We start from the raw sequence: 23,798 nt of genomic DNA on the forward strand, positions 1-23,798 counted from the left end.
AATCAACTGAATGTACATTATTGAGTTTATGTCTCTTTTGGTATATAATGAATAAATTGTGCAAAAACTTTTCATTGCCAAATATACATGAATGGTTTGCGCCATAAACATGACAACATTGATTCAATTCTAATTGGTAGCACATTGTTTAATTTCTACTATGTATAAACATATTTTCTGTTACACTGTACATGTAATTACAGTCCAGAAGGCAGATATTTTTAAATATCAATATTTACATTCATGCATCCATGATCATTTCCCTCAATGTACAGTATTAGTGACGCATTTTCAGTATCTGGGTACATTATAGGGTATATGGTAATACCTATGCATGCAGGGGTGGACTGACCATCTGGCATTTCAGGCAAATGCCAGATGGGCTGCTCCATTTTTTGCCACGTGATTCTTGCACAAAATTGGATTTTTTTGGCTAATAATGGGGTCCTCAGGGAAGACAATGGGCAAATGTGGGGGCCTCGAGGAAAGAAATGGGCTGGTGTGTTAGAAATGACAGGGCCAATTTTTGGTCCCAGTCCACCCCTGTATGCAAATCACAATGCAAGGTCTGTGTTTACAAAATTCAACAGTAATGGAAAATTTCAGAGATACTGCCAGACATCCATCTATTGTGCTCTCTCTCACACACACACACTCAAACACACATTATATACAGATGAACTGCACCTATGCCAAAAAGTAGCTTAATAATTGATTGATGCTTTAAATCAACTGTGTACTGTTTATAGCAGAAGGATGTTGATGATGCCTGTGAGTGTGAGTCACATGTCCCTTTTGAGGCCATCCTCTGCAACTTAATATCCGGATTAGCCTCTGTTTAGAATCCTGTCCTCCACCACACAGCACTTGAGCCCTGGGCTCATGTGCACTGTTTCTATAGTGATGGGTTCTCCCCTTGCTGAAAGGTGGAACAATTAAAGACTGCAAAATCACATCAGAACATGGCAAAGGGCTTTTCACTGTCCACCACTGCCTCCCCTGGCTGTCTAACCATTGAGATGTGACGAAACAAAATGTAATATGACGTTAGTATTGTCGGGGGCATTCACCTGTGATAAGACTCGAGGGTAGTACAGAACAAGCTGCTAAAAGCATGGTCCGACAGCACACACTCACAAACTCAAAACACCCATCAAACCCCCATCATATTCGCTGAAGTCACAGGGGAAGAGAAAAAGGCATGTCAAACAGCAAGAGATGAAGAATTGATACCCAAAACTCATTGCAGAGCAAGCTGAAGTGTTTACTGTGTCAGTAGCAAATGAACAGTGGGCTTCAGTGGAGGCTGACTCGTAATAATGGCTGGAACGGAGAAGATGGAATGGCATTTAAAAAAAATGGAAATCATGTGTTTGATGTATTTGATTCCAATCCACTGATTCCGCTCCAGCCGTTACCATGAGCCCCTCCTCCCCAATGAAGGTGCCACCAACCTCTCGTGGTGGGCTTAAAGCATCAAAGCATTACAAATGAATGGTATGATTATTCAATAATTCATAAAAAATAACACATTTCAAATCATTAAAATGGAATTCATACGCAGACAATAAATACATAAATGAACAAATAAATAAAATCCAGTTCTCAGCTGTGTTGTTGGTATGGAACATAGGAACTGACTTGATCCCCTTCTTTTACTTCACTCCTGTATATATTTTTTTAATTGCATAGTCAGATAATCACTATACATCCCAAATCACACCTGCAACTGTGACAGTGTTGTACAAATTCTGCTTTAAATATGAAAAAGGGTCTGAGGAGCATAGATGAGAGACAGCCCAAAGAGTAAAACCTGCATGCACAATTTCTTCATGATTTGGTCCTCGCAACCTCCTATCCCATTGCCGTCCTTCAACGTCTGTTCCTACATTATAGTTGCCTGTAAGAATTGCGGAGCTGTATAGATTGGTAGCCTAGCAGTCAACCATCCTCCTGTCAATGACACTTCGTGTTGACAACATGATGTTCAGTCTGGTGAAGTCCTCAATTCACTTTATTACTAGTTCTCTGAATCCACTTCAATGTTTTTGCTTTTTATGTTCTTTTCACTACTTTCCTTTATCTGGACGTTTCCTTTCATCCAGGTGACCTGCTAAGAGAGAAGGAAAGGCGTTAATGTGTTTTAAACAGGTCAACCCCTGTGGCGTTCTAGGTAAGAGGGAATTGTTGCATTTTGGGTAGGATGGATGGTGGTGGTGGTGGTGGTGGGGGGTTATGGTTATGCCAATTCCTCTTCCTGTCAGTGAACAGTCTACACCACAGTGTTGTTGGGGCCCATGGCTTTCTTGTTGCGTGCACTCATGGCATACTCTCCACGACTCATCCCGTTCTCCTCTTTCCGTTGTGGTTTCCTGCAAACAAACACAACTTATGTTGACTGAAACTGGACAGTTTCATCTCCATCTCTTCATTCAAAGACTCAATCATAGATACTCTTACTGACAGTTGTGGCTGCTTTGCGTGATGTATTGTTGTCTATACCTTCTTGCCCTTTGTGCTTTTGTCTGTGCCCAATAATGTTTGTACCATGTTTTGTGCTTCTACCATGTTGTTTTGTTACCATATTGTTGTCATGTTGTGTTGCTACCACGCTGTGTTGTCATGTGTTTCTGCCATGCTATGTTGTTGTCTTAGGTCTCTCTTTATGTAGTGTTGTCTCTCTTGTCGTGATGTGTGTTTTGTCCTATATTACATTTTTTATTTTTAATCCCAGCCCCTGTCCCCACAGGAGGCCTTTTTGCCTTTTGGTAGGCCGTCATTGTAAATAAGAAATTGTGCTTAAATCAAATCAATCAAAGTTTATTTGTCACATGCGCCGAATACTACAGATGTAGACCTTACAGTGAAATGCTTACTTACAGGCTCTAACCAATAGTGCAAAAAAGGTATTAGGTGAACAATAGGTAAGTAAAGAAATAAAAACAACAGTAAAAAGACAGTGAAAAATAACAGCAGCGAGGCTATGTACAGTAACGAGGATATAACAGTAGTGAGGCTATATACAGACACCGGTAAGACAGGCTAATTGAGGTAGTATGTACATGTAGATTTGGTTAAAGTGACTATGCATATATGATGAACAGAGACTAGCAGTAGTGTAAAAGAGGGGTTGGGGGGCACACAATGCAGATAGTCCGGGTAGCCATTTGATTATCTGTTCAGGAGTCTTATGGCTTGGGGGTAAAAACTGTTGAGAAGCCTATTTGTCCTAGACTTGGCACTCCGGTACAGCTTGCCATGCGGTAGTAGAGAGAACAGTTTATAACTGGGGTGGCTGGGGTCTTTGACAATTTTTAGGGCCTTCCTCTGACACCTCCTGGTGTAGAGGTCCTGGATGGCATGCAGCTAAGCCCCAGTTATATACTGAGCCGTACACACTACCCTCTGTAGTGCCTTGCGGTCAGAGGCCGAGCAATTGGCATACCAAGCAGTGATTTAACCAGTGCTCTCGATGTTGCAGCTGTAGAACCTTTTGAGGATCTCAGGACCCATGCCTAATCTTTTTAGAAGGCTGCGTTTGACCCCGCAGCCTTGTGAATGTTGACCTGTTTAAAGGTCTTACTCACGTCGGCTACGGAGAGCGTGATTACACAGTCGTCCAGAACAGCTGATGCTCTCATGCATGCCTCAGTGTTGCTTGCCTCGAAGCGAGCATAGAAGTTATTTAGTTTAGGTCGTCTGGTAGGCTCGTGTTACTGGGCAGCTCATGGCTGTGCTTCCCTTTGTAGTCTGTAATAGTTTGCAAGCCCTGCCACATAAGACGACCGTCGGAGCCGGTGTAGTATGATTCAATCTTAGCCCTGTATTGACGCTTTGCCTGTTTGATGGTTTGTCGCAGGGCATAGCAGGATTTCTTATTAGCTTCCGGGTTAGAGTCCCGCACCTTGAACGCGGCAGCTCTACCCTTTAGCTCAGTGCGAACTGACTTGCCTAGTTAAATTAAGGTTCAATAAAAAATAAATAAAAATGTAACGACAGTAGAGGTGCTTTATTTAACTTAAGAAAATACATAAATCATTCTACTCCTTAAGCCTGTGGTTGTTTACCTACGGAGAGATTGGATTTCATAGGCTGTTGTGGCTGGATGCACTGGTCAGTCATGCTCTCTAATAAGCTGAACAATAAAAAGTCACGTCGCTCTCAGACCCACGAAAGGAGAAGATAAATGAAACAGAAGAGATGCTGGATGTGGCAATTAGACACACTCCATTGATATTCGATAACATTTTATTTTACCTCAGAGAAGAGCTTATGTATACATAGAACATCAAATAAATACTAATACTGTAATATTCTATGTGAGTGAGATCCCCTCTCTTGGTTATGTTGGTTATGCTGTAATGCTACTCTTTCTTTGAGCCACATTCTGATGCAAAACAAGCCGAAGCACATAATCCTCCGCTATTATTGGTCTGTGAAAAGCAGTATCCTTTAATGCAAGCCATTTTCATGCATCCCTCAGTGCTTTTGTGGTTATTATATTTGTCCAGTGTACTGTGTCTTCTATGCCGACCCCTTCAGCTGCTCTCCTCTGCACAGGCTTATGTAACCCAGAGACAGATCGGAATACATTTAGTACAGTCATTGTCCCACTCAATACTGTACACTGCCTTCAGTGGCACAGGGGGCCCTTAAGCTACATCTTAGCTCAGTGTCTCCTTCCCTCTCCTCTTAAAGCCACTGCTGGCCAGTCTGACCTGACGGACAGTCGTTCAGTCTAATCCAGACCAAGACTTTGCCCTGCCATGGGATCTTACTGGGATGACATTTAAATATTCAATAAAATATATTGGTCACTCTTAGGCATCATCCACAAATCATTTTTACAATTACTAATGTGATATCTTCTTGCATAAAGAGAGTATTTACATCTCCATGGATGTTACAAGCCTTACTGTAGTACTAACTTGGAGACACTGAACTTAGAGTCCACTCGTTAGTATAACAGAATGGTCACTAATGAGTACTCAGTAGCTTCCTGACTAGCTTCCTGTCTGGGGGTGACAGTTGGCTTCCTAGGTCTCAGGCAAGGTTACCCATCACAGGAGACAGTGACAGGGATTCAATGCACTTCCTGTGTTGTGCTATCCGTAAATGTAATCTGTTGGAGTGTGTCCGGTAGTGGGCCAGACAGTGGTGGTGGTGGTATTGATGTCTACCCACAGACAGCGGCAGCCCTGCTGATAAACAGATGCTGTGTTCTCCTTCTGGGACCTAGGACAGCCTGGGAGAGGAAACTGCCGGGCCCAAGGGTACCAACACATCCTGTTGGGAAATGATTGGCTAGTGCTGGTGTGTGTGCATGTGCGTGTGTGCATGTGCGTGTGCATGCGCGTGTGTGTTTGCTTTCCCTAAAACCTTGGTGGTGATGGCTACCCACAGACAGTGGCAGCCCGGATGATAAACAGATGCTGTGTTCTCCTTCTGAGACCTGGGACAACCTGCCAGGAGAGGAAACTGCCCGGCCCAAGGGTACCATGGAACATTTTATTTTGCAACGTGACCCAAATGAACTACCCTCCAGTACATGCATTATGACATTGGCTGAAATACTATTCACACGTAACTATTTCATGTTTCAAAACAATTTCTTTATCTAGAGGAAGGGTACTGCTATGGGATCCCCTATGGCTCCTAACTATGCTAATTTATATGTGGGTTACATGGAGAGACAGGCAATTCTCAGTACTCTCAAAAATGTTATTATTTGGAAATGGTACATTGATGATAATTGTTGTTTGATGAACACTTGAACTCTTGTTCTGAGCACCTGAAATTTCCTATGCAATCTGACACACGCCAAATCAGTTTCCTTGATCTTCTGATTTTGTGTGAGGATAACAGTTTGTTGAGGGCTGATAGCTGTTACCCGCTTCCCTTGAAAAACAGTTTGCCCTACAACCAATTCTGTCCAATCAAAAGATTTTGCAAAAAACCATGACATCGACAGAAACATGGCTGAGATGCAAAGAAAATTCACGGAAAGGGGATACAAAAATGGTCAGATAAATACTGCCGATGAGGAAATCCAAAACAAATCTGGTAAAAAGAAACATTCTTGCGTTCTTACTACTCGCTATTCAAAGTGCTCTGAATGAATTAAGGGAATCGTTCACAAACATTGGCACATTTTAAGATCTGATGACAGTATAGGTATAGGGCTCCCGAGTGGAGCAGGGGTCTAAGGCACTGCATCTCAGTGCAAAAGGTGTCACTACAGTCCCTGGTTCAAATCCAGGCTGTATCACAGCCGGCGGTGGTTGGGAGTCTCATAGGGCGGCGCACAATTGGCCCAACGTCATCCAGGTTTGGCCGGGGTAGGCAGTCATTGTACAGTAAATAAGAATGTGTTCTTAACTGACTTGCCTAGTTAAATAAAGGTCAAAGAAAAAAAGAAAAAAAGAAAATAGGTATTCTCACGGGGGAGAAATCTCTGAGATCAATTGGTAAACTCTCATTTACCATCCCAAAATAACCCCACACAATGTCTGGCTTAGCTCAATGCTCACTTACAGTGCCATTGCAGAAAGAAAAAGTATGTGAACCCTTTGGAATTACCCAGATTTCTGCATAAATTGGTCATCAAATTTGATCTGATCTTCATCTAAGTCACAACAATAGACAAACATAGTGTGAAACCACTGCTGTCCAAAAAAAACATTGCTGCACGTCTGAAGTTTGCAAAACTGCAACTGGATGTTCCACAGCGCTACTGGCAAAATATTCTGTGGATAGATGAAACTACAGTTGAGTTGTCAGGAAGGAACACACAACACTATGTGTGGGGAAAAAAAGGCACAGCACACCAACATCAATACCTTATTTCAACTGTAAAGTATTGTGGAGGGAGCATCATGGTTTGGGTCTGCTTTGCTGTCTCAGGGCTTGGACAGCTTGCTATCATCGACGGAAAAATGAATTCTCAAGTTTATCAAGACATTTTGCAAGAGAATGTTAGGTAATCTGTCCTCCAATTGAAGCTCAACAGAAGTTGGGTGATGCAGCAGGACAACGACCCAAAACACAGAAGTAAATCAACAACAGAATGACTTCAACAGAAGAAAATACACCTTCTGGAGTGGTCGAGTCCTGACCTCAACCCGAGTCATCCAAAGAATATTGCTGAACTGAAAACGTTTTGTGAAGAGGAATGATCCAAAATTCCTCCTGACCGTTGTGCAGGTCTAATCTGCATCTACAGAATGTTTGGTTAAGGTTATTGCTGCCAAAGGAGGGTCAACCAGTTATTAAATCCAAGCGTTCACATACTTCTTCCACCCTGCACTGAATGTTTACACGGTGTGTTCATTAAAGACATAAAAACGTATAATTGTTTGTGTGTTATTAGTTTAACCTCTCTGGGATATGTGGGACGCTAGCGAGAGAAAATGCAGAGCGCCAAATTCAAATAAATTACTATAAAAATCAAAGTTTCATGAATTCACACATGTAAGATACCAAATTAAAGCTACACGTGTTGTGAATCCAGCCAACATGTTAGATTTCAAAAAGGCTTTTCGGCGAAAGCAAACAATGCTATTATCTGAGGATAGCACCACCGTAAACAAAGAGAGAGAAGCATATTTCAACCCTGCAGGTGCAACACAAAACGCAGAAATAAAATATAAATCATGCCTTACCTTTGACGAGCTTCTTCTGTTGGCACTCCAATATGTCCCATATACATCACAAATGGTCCTTTTGTTAGATTAATTCCGTCGATATATATCCAAAATGTCCATTTATTTGGCGCGTTTGATCCAGAAAAACACTGGTTCCAACTTGCGCAACGTCACTCCAAAATATCTCAAAAGTTACCTGTAAACTTCGCCAAAACATTTCAAACTACTTTTGTAATTCAACTTTAGGTATTTTTTAAAGTAAATAACCGATAACATTGAAGACGGGATGATCTGTGTTCAATACAGGAAGAAAACAAACTGACGTTAACTTTCTGGTCACGCGCCTCTAACAAACAGTACACTTGAAGTGACCCTCATTTTGAACAGGGCTACTTCTTCACTACACAAAAGAAAAACCTCAACCATTTTTTAAAGACTGGTGACATCCAGTGGAAGTGGTAGGAACTGCAAGAAGGTTCCTTAAATTCTTGATTCCCAATGAAATCCTATTAAAAAGAGAGTGACCTCAAAAAAAAAAAAGAATCTGAATGGTTTTTCGTCGGGGTTTCGCCTGCTACATAAGTTCTGCTTTACTCACAGACATGATTCAAACAGTTTTAGAAACTTCAGGGTGTTTTATATCCAAATCTACTAATAATATGCATATCTTATCTTCTGGGGATGAGTAGCAGGCATGCATTTCATCCGGACGTGAAAATACTGCCCCTTCACCAAGAAATTAAGCAGACTGTGTTTGTCTATTGTCATGACCTAGATGAAGATCAGATAAAATTGTATGACCAATTTATGCAGAAATCCAGGTATTTCCAAAGGGTTCACATGCTTTTTCTTGCCACTGTACAAATCTAGATCCTTCAAACACTACCAAACAGGGAAAGAGATCCCAATCAAAGGTGTTATCACGTGCTCCACTAAGGCAGTTACTTATCTTATAATTTGTTCTTGTAGAAAAAATTATGTGGGCAAAACAAAGCGCAAATTAAAAGTAAGAATCTCTGAGCATCGTAGCACCATTATGTGCAAAAACTGGACGTACCCAGTTGCGGCCCACTTTTTGGAAGCAAAACACTGTATTTCATCCCTTTGCTATATCGGAATCGAAAACGTCACCCTCCATAGGAGAGGGGGTGACCTTGACAATGTATTGTTAAAATTAAAACGAAAGGCCACCTGGATCTTTAATTTAGAGACCATTACTCCATTCGGGCTCAAAGTAGAGTTTGATCTCCTGAGGTGCTGACTTATTGCACCCTCTACAACCACTGTGGTTATTATTATCTGACTTTTCTGGTCATCTATGAACGTTTGAATATCTTGGCCATGTTCTGTTATAATCTCCACCCGGCACAGCCAGAAGAAGACTAGAAACCCCTCATAGCCTGGTTCCTCTCTAGGTTTCTTCCTAGGTTCTGGCCGTTCTAGGGAGTTTAGGCACTAAACACTGTGCTTCTACATCTGCATTGCTTGCTGTTTGGAGTTTTAGGCTGGGTTTCCTTGTAAGCACGTTGTGACATCGGCTGATGTAAAAATGTCTTTTTAGATTGATTGATCTGAAGCCATTCTTGTGATTATTGTGTTTTTGCTAGCCATTGTAAATCATGTTTGTAGGACTATGTAGCCAAATTGTATCTATGATCGTAAGTTATCCATTCATGCTTTTTTATATGTTCTATCTATACCTCTAAATCAACCAATGAAATCAAGCCACAGCTGGCCATGATTACAGACACCTGTGTGTGTCCTTTCAAACTATTTAAACCTGCAGTGTTTGTCATTATACCCTGATGAAGACAGCCTGTCGAAAAACATTGGCTATTAAGCTGCTAGAATGTGCAGCTCTCCTTTTCTTTTTCAAGGGCCCAAGGGTACCAACACATCCTACTGGGACAGTATTGGCTGGTGTGTGTGTGTGTGTGTGTGTGTGTGTGTGTGTGTGTGTGTGTGTGTGTGTGTGTGTGTGTGTGTGTGTGTGTGTGTGTGTGTGTGCGTGTGTGCATTTGTGTGTGCATACTTTTATGATTGGAGATTGCTAGGGGAGTTGGGATACACCGGACTTTCCCACTGAAGTCTCCATGGACCACTGAAAAGGTGTTTAAAGCCCCATAACTTTCTCCACTGGCACTGACCTAGTCTCAAGTCAATGATCGTCAATGTTTTTCTAGCAGGCCACCATAGAGGGCAGGGTGTTCGGGCCTCACAGCGACCTCTACCCAGCCCTTCAATAATAGATGTCATGCTGTTGACACGTGGCAGGTGGCTACACAACACTTCACAGGTCAGATTAATATTTCATATCAAAGCTGTGCAATCGCAGCACACGTCCGTTTGAAGTTTGGGGAAGGGATAATGTTGAGGTTGGGACATGTGTTGAGCTGTTTACAGTTATTCTCATACCATCTGGACATTAGAGGAACATGCTACTGTTTAAAGACCCCTCTTAAAGTGTTTTCACTTTTCACTGTTTCGGAAGTGTAGTAATGAAATATCATAAAACCAGAATATTATATATGCTTTGTAATAAATTCATTAAAGATACAGTATATTTTGCTTCCTCGTAAAATCTTTAACTGACTGTTTATGCTGGATTTACCCTGAACATAAACTGTCCTGATTTGTCCTCCTTGCTGGACAGAAATCCCAGAGGAGCGAGTAATTGAGAAAAACAGGCACAGTGTGTTGTCTTGTTTTGTTGTGGTGTTTAGATTCCCCGCATTGCTGACAGCATGGACTGCAGCATCATGTCTGCTGTTTGGATAGCACAGCACTGTCACACAGCACGTCTGAATCCTGCTCTCCATGCTCACAAACATCAACTCCCTTGATGCTATGAACTGAATTGAATGGAATTGGATGAAATGGGTTTAGTCCAACCTCTTTGCCTCTGACCAATGACTGGTGGAATAAGATTATGAGACAACAAAACAAAAGGCCAAATGTGTGCAACCCAGCTAAGGGACAGTCGGGGCTTGCAGAGATAGCTCCTCTAGTGTCTGTGCTGCTGGGGCCTTGGCCACACTCCAGCTGATTTTCATTGGGAAAGCCTTGAGCACTGAGGGGCTGGACGGGCTATATATAACTGTTTCTGTTTTTGTCACTGACAAAACCTCTCTCACGTTGTTATTGACTAAGACACCCAATTACTGCTGTTTCCCAGCTTTGGTAGACAACATTCATCTGTCTCTGTTTCTCTGACTCTTTTTCTCTCTACATTCTTTCTCTCCCTCTCGGTCAGAGAGGATCCATGACAATTTTCAAATCATTATTTTTGATTTTTTCATTACCTCTGTTTCCTCAGACTGATTTGTTATTGGCTCAGGGCTAATGTGGGCAGTCAGACTGGACCTTAGCATTTCTCCCTCCTCACTCAGTCACCGGGGATGGAGGCTTGGCGAGGCACAGAAGTCTGCAGTCACAGAGCCCACCTCCATAAGAACTTCAGGACACGACCCGCTTGCATGTATAAAAGATGTAGCCTGCGACTGAATGACTGTGCAAATTAATTCATAAATAATGACTTGGGTTTGGGGCTACAGCGGCCCGTATTGCAACAACACTTTCCTGCCATAGCTGCATTAAAAAAGGTGCCCCTTGGCTACAGAGGGGGCTGGTGAATTGCCATAATGAATTCCAGAGCCAACCTCCCATTACTTACACTGCCTGACTTAGCCTGTTTGTTGTTTGAGAAAATGATAAATATAATCCTACTGAGGAAAGACATATGTAACATCCAGTCTTTACACAGTTTTATGAATAACAATTTGATGTATTCAAATAATGTTCAAAAACGTGTCTCCAGCTGTGACTGTATATCTTCTTTAGTCACACTGTGCCTGTTAGCGTGTGTGTGTGTGTGTGTGTGTGTGTGTGTGTGTGTGTGTGTGTGTGTGTGTGTGTGTGTGTGTGTGTGTGTGTGTGTGTGTGTGTGTGTGTGTGTGTGTGTGTGTGTGTGTGTGTGTGTGTTTATCATGTGTGTCTGTGTGCACAGTATGTGGGTGTTTAAGTGTCTGAACATGTGTGTCTGAGTGCCTGTGTGACACTGCCTGAATGTCAGACAAGGAATTAGGTCTTGGTTGTGCTGCAGGCTAAAACCCCACATGCAGTGGTGGAAAAAGTACTCAATTGTCATACTTGAGTAAAAATACCTTAATAGAAAATGACTCAAGTAAAAGTGAAAGTCACCCAATAAAATACTACTTGAGTAAAAGTCTAAAAGTATTTGGTTTTAAATATACTTAAGTATCAAAAGTAAATGGAATTGCTCAAATGTACTTAAGTATCAAAAGTAAAAGTATAAACCATTTCAAATGTCTTAAATTAAGCAAACCAGACGGATAGCCAGGGTAACACTCCAACACTCAGACATAATTTACAAACGAAGCATGTGTGTTTAGTGAGTCCGCCACATCAGAGGCAGTGGGGATGACCAGGGATGTTCACTTGATAAGTGTGTGAATTGGACCGTTTTCCTGTCAAAATTTAACGAGGACTTTTGAGTGTCAGGGGAAATGTATGGAGTGAAAAGTACATTATTTTCTTTAGAATCATAGTGAAGTAAATGTAGCCAAAAATATAAATAGTAAAGTACAGATTCTCCCCACAAATGACTTAAGTAGTACTTTAAAGTACTTTTACTGAAGTACTTTACACCACTGTCCACATGGCCTTTCCTCCGATGAGCCAATCCAAACAGGGGGAAATCGATTCAGTTGCTAGTCTAAAAAGCTCTGAACAATTATGCAATTCAAAATCAGCCCACGCCAAGAAATAGAACAGGGAAGTATTTCAATGTCTAGAACACTGCTGACAGGAACTGCTGACTATAGCGCAGGTCTTTCAGATCATTGGGTTATTCCCAGTAAGATTATAGATATAATTTCCATCTAACTTGCTTTATGGAGAAAGCTGCATTGTGTAACATGATGTATGATATCCAGTATTAACGAGTGACAGTGTAATGACTTGTTGTAGGTAGAGCTTTCCAGATGATCCCTGTGACCTGTTCCATTACTGTGACCTCTGAACACCCTCTGACCCATAACACAGGCCACGTGTCCTTCTTTAGAGCAATAACAACATGGCAATGACATAGCAACAACCCCCAGAATCAAATGTTTTTCACAGTCACTAATTATTGTTGTAACCTGAGCAATGTTTCAGGTTGTGTTGAAAGCTTAATAAAATACAGAATAATTGAATTGGAAAGGAATATGTATGTTTTTTTGTTTAGATTGATGTATTCCGAATGGATGTCGGCTATACGAATGACAAGACGCAGTCTTTTCCATGCCAATCTTGTTGACATAGGTGACTGACATACCTCTTTATGGCCTTGTAGCAGATGATCATGGCTGAAAGGAGGAAAACAGCTGAGGCACAGCCCACTGTTCCAAGCACTAGGATCTCCATCCACCATGGCCTCAACAGCGGCAGAGGGGACTCAACCACTGGGAGGGATGAGGAGAGGGGGATGGATAAAGAGAGAAAAATACAGTTTCATTTTCAAACATCATTAGCCTTCTAACACAGCACTAGCACTTGGCCGCTTATCGAGATTAGGTTATCATGCAAACTGCTTTAGCCTAGATACTGTGTTTGTCCTACAGTATGTATTACATCATAAATGCTTCATAGACAGCCATTCTGTCTTAGCACGGCATGATGAAAGCTCATCATTAATGCAGCAACACCACACCCCATGTTGTAAATCAACTTGCCAGTGATCTGCTTAAAAATGGATTGATTCTCAACCTTCTATTACTATACTATTACACCATAAAGCTCTGGGCCTGATTTGCTTCCTAACTCTGGATAGCAGGGTAATGCTCACCTGTTCATCAAATTCTTAGGTTAAATGTTCAGAGATATCTAACCCTGCTCCATGAATCATTTAAAATGCAGTCAACCTTTATTACACAAGCACTCCATGTCCAAACTGATTCCACCTACAGGAGCGCCATGTTATGGTCACATGTCTGACTGAGGGTTAGGACTATGTACAAGTACAAGGACACACACCAGGGAACTTATATTACACTCAGTGCAGCTTAGCAACGAACAGTATCTGAATGGTGTACTCCATGCCCTCACCATCTCTCTAGACCTTCCCCTGTTCTCTCTCTCAACATGTTTTTTCTCTAGCCACGTGCTGTTTTCACTCTCTCTCCCTTTCAGTCTCCTCTTTTTTTAAAGGTGAATAGCCTACCATAGAGACAGTTAAAAGCTTTGTGGCACTGACAATACTGCTCAGTTTGACAGGAGGGAGATCTTAGGGGTCCCCAGCAATAAGCATGTCTCACTCTGTCTGAGCGGGAATCCATTTGACTATATTTAATTATTAAAACATGAACTGAATATGGCTCCCCAACCCACTGCCAAGAGTGTAATGATGGCTGGGTTTAATAATGTAGGTTTATCATCCAGGTTTATCATGCAAAAAACACATCCCATGCATTCAGAGTATAGTTTTGTTGTGAATGAGAGGGAGGAATTGACTCCATGGTAACGCACAACCCGTAGCAATGCTGTGGAATATTTAAACACTTTAGATTCATCCAGAGCAAATGACATGGCACGTTTCTCCCCAGCACACCACGTCATAAGTCAATTTGAATGTAAAATCTCCTTTGAGCCCAACTTCAGTTCTAATCCTGCATTTCGGATTCAATTCAGTCAGGGGTACGGATCTACTTCAGTGTGATAAAGCTCTCTCTTTTGAAGGGACTTCTGAGCCATTTTTTGAGCACATACTTTTACTCAACACTGCCAATTTGCCTCATTTAAAACTTTTTGTCAATACAATCTCTCTCGTTGTCCCACTTCTTCATGCATATTCATGTATTATTTTGGGACCAGTCCAATCAGCTCCCTTATGCATCTGGCACACACCAAAACAAACAGATTTTACAGCAGCAATGATTACAGTTCAATCCTTTCCTTTGAAGTTTGCCTCTGTTATTTTTTCACAAAGTTCTCACTGAGGCCAGATGACCAATGTTTTGCCTCCTTCCCAATACACGAACAACATAAATACGTGCCTTCTTCCCAACCTTCCATAGACTATGATTTAAAAATGCTATTTTCACATTTTACTCCAAGAAATTAATATTTTTTTTGCCAAGCCAAGAGGTTTTGCTTTGCCATTGTAATGGTTCTCTTCTTTTCAAACCACATAATAGAGAACGACATGCTGAAATGTACAGTCAGAGAATTCAGAGAATCTCATAGAATCATTCAGGGAACCTTCCATGCAGTGGCCTTGGCAGTAGTCACAGAAAGATCTAGAACCATAGAAAAAGAACAACAGACATGCATAAACATACACACATATTGTGCATCTATTTGTATAACGCTTTAGATTCATAAACAGGGAATTAGAATATGGTGACACAATACCCAGCCAATAAACTGTAGACCACGTTTACAGATAAGACCCGATGGAAGAGTCCTGCGTTCATGATCGACGACATTGTGGACTTATACATCAACAGGTGGCCGATAGGTTAGGTAAGTTAGAGTCACAGTGGTCACTGACAGCCCTATCTTCTATTCATATATGCCTCACTTGGTAATTTAGGAGGAAAGAAGGCCTATATGAATTGACCAGACAGAGGAAATCATTTAATCTGATTGATTGAACCCTTTCCACAGCTGTCTGTTGAGCATTTAACGATGAAGTGCCCCTGCACACTCTCAGTATGAAGTGTTTCAGCTGACTGATTTTCAACAGTCTCAGTGTTAACCTGGGCTGAGTGCACAATCAGCAATGCCTGTCCCATATTTCATAGCACTGCTCATTACAGTATTCATGACAACATACAAATCATATCACCAGTTATATTGACAAACTATCCTCTTTCCCCCATCGCAATGTCATACATTGATTCATATAGTTGATACAACTAATTTGTCAATGACAAGAATGTCCCCGTATCAGATCAGAAAATTATCTGATCATTAGTTAAGCACTGAAATATGTTGAAGGAGACATGGAAACCAGTAAGGCAAGAAACTCAGGAAAAATACACAAAACTGTGTGGCAACGCACACACGCACACACACACACAGTCAGTGGTCCCATCTTGACTTACAAAATGAAGACGGGACTGCCGGGACAGTTCATTAGCCTTCTTATCTGTATCAAAACCCTAATTTAATGAACTCATCTGTGTTTTAACAAGGGGGTCCTCGAGGGGAAACCAAATCACTGAGCCTGGCAGGACAGGAGGCAGAGATTTCACAGGCAACTGTGTACTCCCGAAGGTAAAGCCAGGCACAAATGATCCCTCTATTCTGCTGTGAACATCGTGCCGGCTCTAGTATCAGGCACTTGTAGTCTTCTCAGAAAAAGCCTTTCTCCGTCCACACACAGCACACTCTTCCACTACTCAGAAACCTCATGTGAGAAGATGCAAACACTTCATTCCACTACAGATGGTCTGGTAGAAAATCAGAGTAGCAAGACACTTAAAGTGAAAAGGTTTAGATAGATACAGGCACTGAAAGTGAGCCAGTTGTGAGTGAAACAGGTGACAGTGAGACAGGATAGTGAGACAGGAGAGTGAAACGGCAGAGGCTGGTTGGTGTGGTGTGAGACAGGTGTGAGTTGAGCCTTACCTGTGGCCAACAGTAGCCGTGGGGGAGGTGGGGGCGGAGGCGGGGGAGGAAGGGGAGGGTAGCTTCTACACTGGCATGCCAACTGGCAGTGTTCGCTCACTTTCTCAGCTACAGTCTGTGAGCATGACTTCTGGAGTTCACCCTTATGGACACAGAGAGAGAGAGAGAGAGAGAAAGAAAGAGAGAGAGAGAGAAAGAGTTTCACTATTCATTATGCATTCAATAATATTTACTTTCATTATCCACCCCCAAAAGACATATTTCTGAAAAAGTCTGCCTTTTTAATGATTAAAAATGATTGCGAGATGAGAGCTTAGAATGTTGATATATGCCTACTGTAGCCTACTTACTGAAATGTCCTGCACCATTAGTGCTAGTGCATCAGCAACTAAACCATCAGGGTTTGTGGTTTGGAAACCTCTGGATTTCCACTCAGTAGTACCCAAGATCATATCCCTCTACTATACTGCTTCCCCAGAAGCTGCATTCATAGACATACTGGATGGTACCATGCCTACGGCTGCAACCCTCTCCCTCAGAGAAACCACCCACCACCAGTGGGCAGTAGGCTGCCCTGAGGAGTGTGTGTGGGTGGACTTGGAAACTCGAGCAGATCACATTACACATGAACCTTGGCAACATCCCGCGCCTGCACAGCCAGCTCACTGCTCTCTGTAGGCAGCAACAAGGGCCAGGGGTTAGAATGCTCATCCTCAACATCATATTCCAGATGGGAATCTATAGCTCTCTATGTGCTACTTTCCAGGAGCCTACCACTTTCTGCCTGCCTTCCTGTGTGTGTGCTTGTGTGGGTGCGTGTGTAACAAATCACTTAATAGTATATTTCACATGAAAATATTGCATCAACTGACTGGGAACTACAGCTGATTACCACTCAAAACTTCTCCATAGCTGGTGCAATAGTGTGAGAGTGCAAAGGCAAGAGGCACATCAATAAACATAGCGTGTTTTTTTAAAGTATATATTTGATATAACATAAAAATGTGACAAGAGCAGGATCAAAAGCTGCTATTACCAAAATCACCCTAAAATAGAGCTCCACTTACGTTTGTGTAATAACTCGCCATGCGTAAAATTACAATAGGCGCGCACGAACACAATACCTACCTGGCATGAGAGTAAAACCAACGATAGAATGCACTGACCGAAAAGAAGAGGCCAAAAACTTAAAATAAATGGTATTAGATCTTGGACCAGCATTCCTCCTGAGCTCTTCTCGAAGACACTAGACAGCGTAGCGAGTAAACAAGCACGGTATGCATAGGATTGGACCGTTTGGGAAATTCTCATTCACCCTATCCAAGTCGTCGGCGATATCTGTGACTGGCGTCTCCAGAAATAGTTTATGCCATATTAATTTTGCTCTTGAATTTCAGTTGTCGTTGGCATATGACAGGCAAGGAAAGCAGGTGACCAGGCAATCCCAATAATTCATATATCTAAAGTTATTTATCTGGGCACTCAAACCCAATCCGAATAAATGCGCTATAGGTCGATGTCCAGCGCTGTGAATCCAACCGATGCTCCGTTACTCCGTGTGATGTGAGAGCGGTAAACGGGACATAGGCTACCTTACATTCTTGCCTGTCAGCATGCATGTATGCAAATACTCAAGCCATCGAAGTTTGAGCAAATTATGAAAAAAATATCCTTTGAATTATTGTCCAACACAACTCCCCAAAAAAGCTGCAGCCCCGTAACACATTTCCTCAGCTTATTTAATAAATCTTACTGTATTTACAAATATATGCAACTCTGGAGAGCAGAGCAAAGGGTTAAACTGATGCATCCCTCTGCCTAAAGACTATAGATTAGGCGGAGAGCCTCGCGGTACCATCGCGCATTCAGTGCAAGTGTAACTCGCACTTGACGTCCTCGCGTAGTGCCCTTCCTTTCAGCTCATACTTGACTGCGAGTAGGCTCCGACCTATTCTCGAATACCACGAATGGTAGGAAAAGTTGATCAGACGAGAGAGGTTTATCGAGACACGTAGGTCGAAATGTCCAGTATGCAAGAAAATAACATTTATGAATGGTAAGAATAATGTTCACACCGGTCTATCCCGTTAAGCGGCTAGAAGACGATGAGAGCGAGTAGGAGGGATGAAGCCATCTGAGGAAACCACTCAGAAGACTGGATGGAAGTCAGGATTCAGATGTGGGCACATAATACACACACTAATAGCATATTGTAGAAGATTGTATAACCCATATATGTATATACAAAACAATTAGTGTAAAATACAGAAGCATGTTGCCTTTACCAGCAGCATACCACCCTGCATACCACTCACTGCTGGCTTGCTTCTGAAGCTAAGCAGGGTTGGTCTTGGTCAGTTCCTTGGTCAGTTCCTGGATGCTGCTGGAAGTGGTGTTGGAGGGCCAGTAGGAAGCACTCTTTCCTCTGGTCTAAAAAAATATCCCAATGCCCCAGGGCAGTGATTGGGGACATTGCCCTGTGTTGGGTGCCGTCTTTCGGATGGGATGTTAAACGGGTGTCCTGACTCTCTGAGGTCATTAAAGATCCCATGGCACTTATCGTAAGAGTAGGGGTGTTAACCCCGGTGTCCTGGCTAAATTCCCAATCTGGCCATCAAACCATCACGGTCACCTAATAATCCCCAGTTTACAATTGGCTCATTCGTCCCCCTCCTCTCCCCTGTAACTATTCCCCAGGTCGTTGCTGCAAATGAGAATGTGTTCTCAGTCAACTTACCTGGTAAAATAACGGATAAATTAAATTAAATTAAAATACAGTAGTCCAGGCTATATACTGCGGTTTGAAATGTGGACATCAAGAATCAAGCTTAGAAACCATCAAGACTCAAGCTTAGAAACCATCAAGACTCAAGCTTAGAAACCATCAAGACTCAAGCTTAGAAACCATCAAGACTCAAGCTTAGAAACCATCAAGACTCAAGCTTAGAAACCATCAAGACTCAAGCTTAGAAACCATCAAGACTCAAGCTTAGAAACCATCAAGACTCAAGCTTAGAAAGCAAAATGTGATTTTTTCAAAGTTTGCGTGAAAAAGTATAGTAGGCTAAATTATGTTTATTCCCCATATCTTACTCTTTGGATGGGACGCACTAACATTGGGGCCAATTACAGACCCTACAGAGGGAGCGGTAGGAGAGGAAAGTTACATAACAATTTCGACGTGCATGCAGTCCTCTGTAAATAACAGACACCGTTATCCATAGTCCATGTTTACGGTGTCTCTCTCACGACCTCAGTTGACAAGCCAATGTGGTGCTCTCAAAACATGAAGCCTAAGCAGCTCTCTCCATATAATTATCCTCTTCCTCCCTGATCAGCACAGAGTGGAGAGGGTTTCTGCACACTAAAGGTCAATTACTTCCTTTAACTAGAAAACTGCTCTTAACACTTTGGAGTGGAAAACACAAGACTCTTTAAAAGGTTAATTGCAGCTGTTACTTACTGTAATTGTTTTTGATTAAAATGGTAAAAAAATAATAATAATTGAATAGCTTCTTAGCAAAGGGCAATTTCTATCACTGTCTGGGAGTGGTCTGAGTGGGGAGGGGAAAACTGAAAATTTGCCATTATTGGCAGAGATGTTTGGAACTGTTTTTGTCATTGGTCTATTAAAATCTCTACAGCTTCTGTGGGTCCCCTGCGGGGCGGTTGAGCTAACGTAGGCTAATGTGATTAGCATGGGGTTCTAAGTGACAAGACATTTCCCAGGTCATAGACATATCCAATCTTTCCAATTTACAGTAGCTATTACAGTAAAATAATACCATGCTATTGTTTGAGAAGAGTGCACAGTTATGAACTTGAAAATGTATTAATAAACCAATTAGGCACATTTGGACCATCTTGATAAAAAAATGTTGAACAGAAATACAATGGTTCATTGGATCAGCCTAAAACTTTGCACATACACTGCTGCCACCTAGTGGCCAAAATAATATAAATTGCACATGGGCTGGAATAATACATTATGGCCTTTCTCTTGCATCTCAAAGATGATGGTACAAAAAAAATACAAAAAACATGTTTTTTTCTTTGTATTATCTTTTACCAGATCTAATGTGTTATATTCTACTACATTAATTTAGCATTTCCACAAACTTCAAAGTGTTTCCTTTCAAATGGTATCAAGAATATGACATCCTTGCTTCAGGTCCTGAGCTACAGGCAGTTAGATTTGGGAATGTCATTTTAGGTGAAAATTGAAAAAAGGGGGCGGATCCTTAAGAGGTTTAAACTAATTTGCAGCATGCTGATGTTACCATTGAAGGCCAAAACTCCATCCCACTAAAACTGGTTAAAAAAACAGACAGTCTTTTCAAACAGAACTTACACTAAAAGGGCATTATCATAATTTTCACAATTACACAGTATTATTCCAACCTCAGTGTGGAAATATATATAAATCACAGGAAAATCACATTTTGGGGATTCATTTTTATTTCTGGATAGTTGCTGGTTGAAAATACAGTCTACACAGGATCTTCTAATCAGCAGGTTTGAACGGGTGGGAGTTTTGGCTTCTCATAGTGACATTACAATGCGGTAAATTGGTTAATAGTTCAGCCCTCACTGCCAAAAACAGCTAGTTTTCAGTTTTCCTCTCCCCACCCAGAACACTCCCAGACAATTCTAGCAAAAGTCTTGCTTGATTAATATTTTTTTTGCAATGGAAATCTATTACAGTAAGGTACTTAATTGTTGCCCAGAAATGATTTGATATATATTTTTTTTAAACAGCTGTATTGGGCCTTTGATGGTGTTTAATATATTATCCTCACACCAGCATCCATTCCTGTGCCAACTAAACATTATGGGAAAAATACTACTTCTGGTAATAAAGGAATGTTGACTTTAATTTATGAACCATGACGGTATGACTATTTGCACAGCACATCAAACTCTATTGCTTTTTCTGTTGCAGTGGCAAAGGGGAATTATTTTTGATGCAGTATTTAATTAAAATGTTAACGTCCAATTTCAGGCTTAATATTTCCTTCATGGTATTTAAAAACAATCCAATCAAGTCAAAGCACGGTTGTTATATGCCTATATGACCAGCAATCTGCTCATTATAAGGAGGTGGCCAGAGGGAAGGGTTGGCATTTCAAGCTCTACTGACTAGTGCAGTAGAAATAACAGAGCTCGCAGCCCTTTCTGTCATGAGCGATAAGTTAGACACAAGACCTGGCATTTAAGAATGCTGTTGGCTTCATGAAATTTAACTGGCATCCACACCAATTATCCAAGTTATTTTTGATGAAGATAAATTCAGTCAACACGTATACTGCAGCAATGCAATGCATTCTGTCTTCTAGGGAACAAAACGTTTTTCTTTTTCACACGTTTGTCTTTTATATACAGTTGAAGTGGGAAGTTTACATCCACTTAGGTTGGAGTCATTAAAACTCGTTTTTCAACCACTCCATAAATATCTTGCTAACAAACTATAGTTTTGGCAAGTTGGTTAGGACATCTACTTTGTGCATGACACAAGTCATTTTTCAAAAAATTGTTTACGGACAAGATTATTTCACTTATAACTCACTGTATCACAATTCCAGTGGGTCAGAAGTTTACATACAGTTTACATTCCAGAAAATTATGTAATGGCTTTAGAAGCTTTTGATATGCTAAATTATGTAATCTGAGTCAATTGTAGGTGTATCTGTGGATGTATTTCAAGGCCTACCTTCAAACTCAGTGCCTCTTTGCTTGACATCATCGGAAAATCTAAAGAAATCAGCCAAGACCTCAGAAAAAAAAATGGCGCGCTTCATAAAATAGATGGCATCATGAGGTAGGAAAATTATGTGGATATATTGAAGCAACATCTCAAGACATCAGTCAGGAAGTTAAAGCTTGGTCGCAAATGGGTCTTCCAAATGACCCCAAGCATACTTCCAAAGTTGTGGCAAAATGGCTTAAGGACAACAAAGTCAAGATATTGTAGTGGCCATCACAAAGCCCTATAGAAAATTTGTGGGCAGAACTGAAAAAGCGTGTGCGAGCAAGGAGGCCTACAAACCTGACTCAATTACACAAGCTCTGTCAGGAGAAATGGGCCAAAATTCACCCAACTTATTGTGGGAAGCTTGTGGAAGGCTTCCCGAAACGTTTGACCCAAGTTAAACAATTTCAAGGCAATGCTGCCAAATACTAATTGAGTGTGTGTAAACTTCTGACCCACTGGGAATGTGATGAAAGTAAATAAATCACTCTCTCTACTATTATTCTGACATTTCACATTCTTAAAATAAAGTGGTGATCCTAACTGACCTAAGACAGGGAATTTTTACTAGGAATAAATGTCAGGAATTGTGAAAAACTGAGTTTAAATGTATTTTGCTAAGGTGTATGTAAAAACTTCAGACTTCAACTGTAGCCTACAGTATGTAACTGTGTTTTGCTACTATTGAGAGGCATGTCCAGAGAGGATTACATTTAAGCTGAAGTCTTAAGTGCTGGCATAACATGTCTTCTCTGGATGGTTAGAGTTCTCCTGAGGGAGCTGTTTAGTAGTTTTGCTCCTCTATCCTCTCCTCCAGTCTATCCTACCCCTGTATCGATTAACTGACAAGAAGGAAGCTGTACATCATCCACTTCCTGTCCAGCTGACGCCACTTGATTGCAGCAACCATAGAACACCTGCCATAACACCATCATTCACATCCTCATGCTCCATAGAGACAAACATCACACAGACTTCAGGATAAGACCCTCTTGCTAATCAGGATAGATTGGTTATCATTATCTTATAACAGTGCCATAGAGTGTAGTCTACAGTGTAGACTATAGGATTAATTACTTATACCCACTAAAGACTGGTCATCTAAAGACTAAAGACTTAATCACTTGTGCATAACAAAAACTAAGGATACATAAACTTAAGTAATTATAACACTTTCAAAAGTAACTATGGTTCCCCAATGTGTATTGTTTTAAACAAAGCTTTTTTACAGCCTTGACTTGTTTGTCCTCACAGTGTTCTAGACTGTGTAGAGGTTTATTGCCATCTAGTGGAAAAGAGATGTGATTTTTATTTACCTGTATTTAACTAGGCAAGTCAGTTAAGAACAAATTCTCATTTATAATGATAGCCTATGAACAGTGGGTTAACTGCGTTGTTCAGGGGCAGAATGACAGATTTTTACCTTGTCAGCTCGGGGATTTGATCTCGCAACCTTTCGGTTACTGGTCCTATGCTCTAACCACTAGGCTACCTGCCGCCCCAATTTACCAATATGAATACTTGTGCATCAACACATGAAAATTATGGGGTTAAGTGGTTAGAGCCTTGAATACTAAAAACACCATATTAATACGATACAATATGTGTTTGGATTTGATATCATGAACATAAATAACAAGTGAATACAATGTCAGTACTAAAGTAATTGTGTCATAACGTGTCATAATGTAAACTGTTACCGTAATATGTTGGAAGTACCTCAGTCTGGAGTGTGTGACGTGGATGTGCCGTATGCTAATGAGAGTGCTGGT

At 41.2% G+C, this 23,798-nt stretch overlaps 1 protein-coding gene across 1 annotated transcript; it reads right to left on the bottom strand.

Moving 5' to 3' along the window:
• Window positions 1–133: 133 nt before the first annotated feature.
• On the bottom strand, window positions 134–18,384 carry LOC110497865 (proline-rich membrane anchor 1). Its single transcript, XM_021574306.3, has 4 exons — window positions 17,406–18,384; window positions 16,278–16,419; window positions 12,982–13,108; window positions 134–2,372 (listed from the first exon to the last, which is right to left on the bottom strand). The coding sequence occupies exons 1-4, from the start codon at window positions 17,586–17,588 to the stop codon at window positions 2,273–2,275; spliced, it is 552 nt and encodes a 183-aa protein (XP_021429981.2). The 5' UTR covers window positions 17,589–18,384; the 3' UTR covers window positions 134–2,272.
• Window positions 18,385–23,798: the final 5,414 nt, after the last annotated feature.

Source organism: Oncorhynchus mykiss, chromosome 19 (genome assembly GCF_057628025.1).
Source record: "Oncorhynchus mykiss isolate SJ-2025 chromosome 19, ASM5762802v1, whole genome shotgun sequence".
In the NCBI taxonomy this organism is placed as follows: Eukaryota; Metazoa; Chordata; class Actinopteri; order Salmoniformes; family Salmonidae; genus Oncorhynchus; species Oncorhynchus mykiss.

Coding starts and splice junctions, on each gene's coding strand:
- LOC110497865 (XM_021574306.3), bottom strand. CDS start 17,588: ATGAGAATTTCCCAAACGGTCCAATCCTATGCATACCGTGCTTGTTTA. Junction 13,109..16,277: donor ACGGCTACTGTTGGCCACAG/GTAAGGCTCAAC, acceptor CATCCCTCCCAG/TGGTTGAGTCCCCTCTGCCG. Junction 2,373..12,981: donor TGCTACAAGGCCATAAAGAG/GTATGTCAGTCA, acceptor GTTTGTTTGCAG/GAAACCACAACGGAAAGAGG.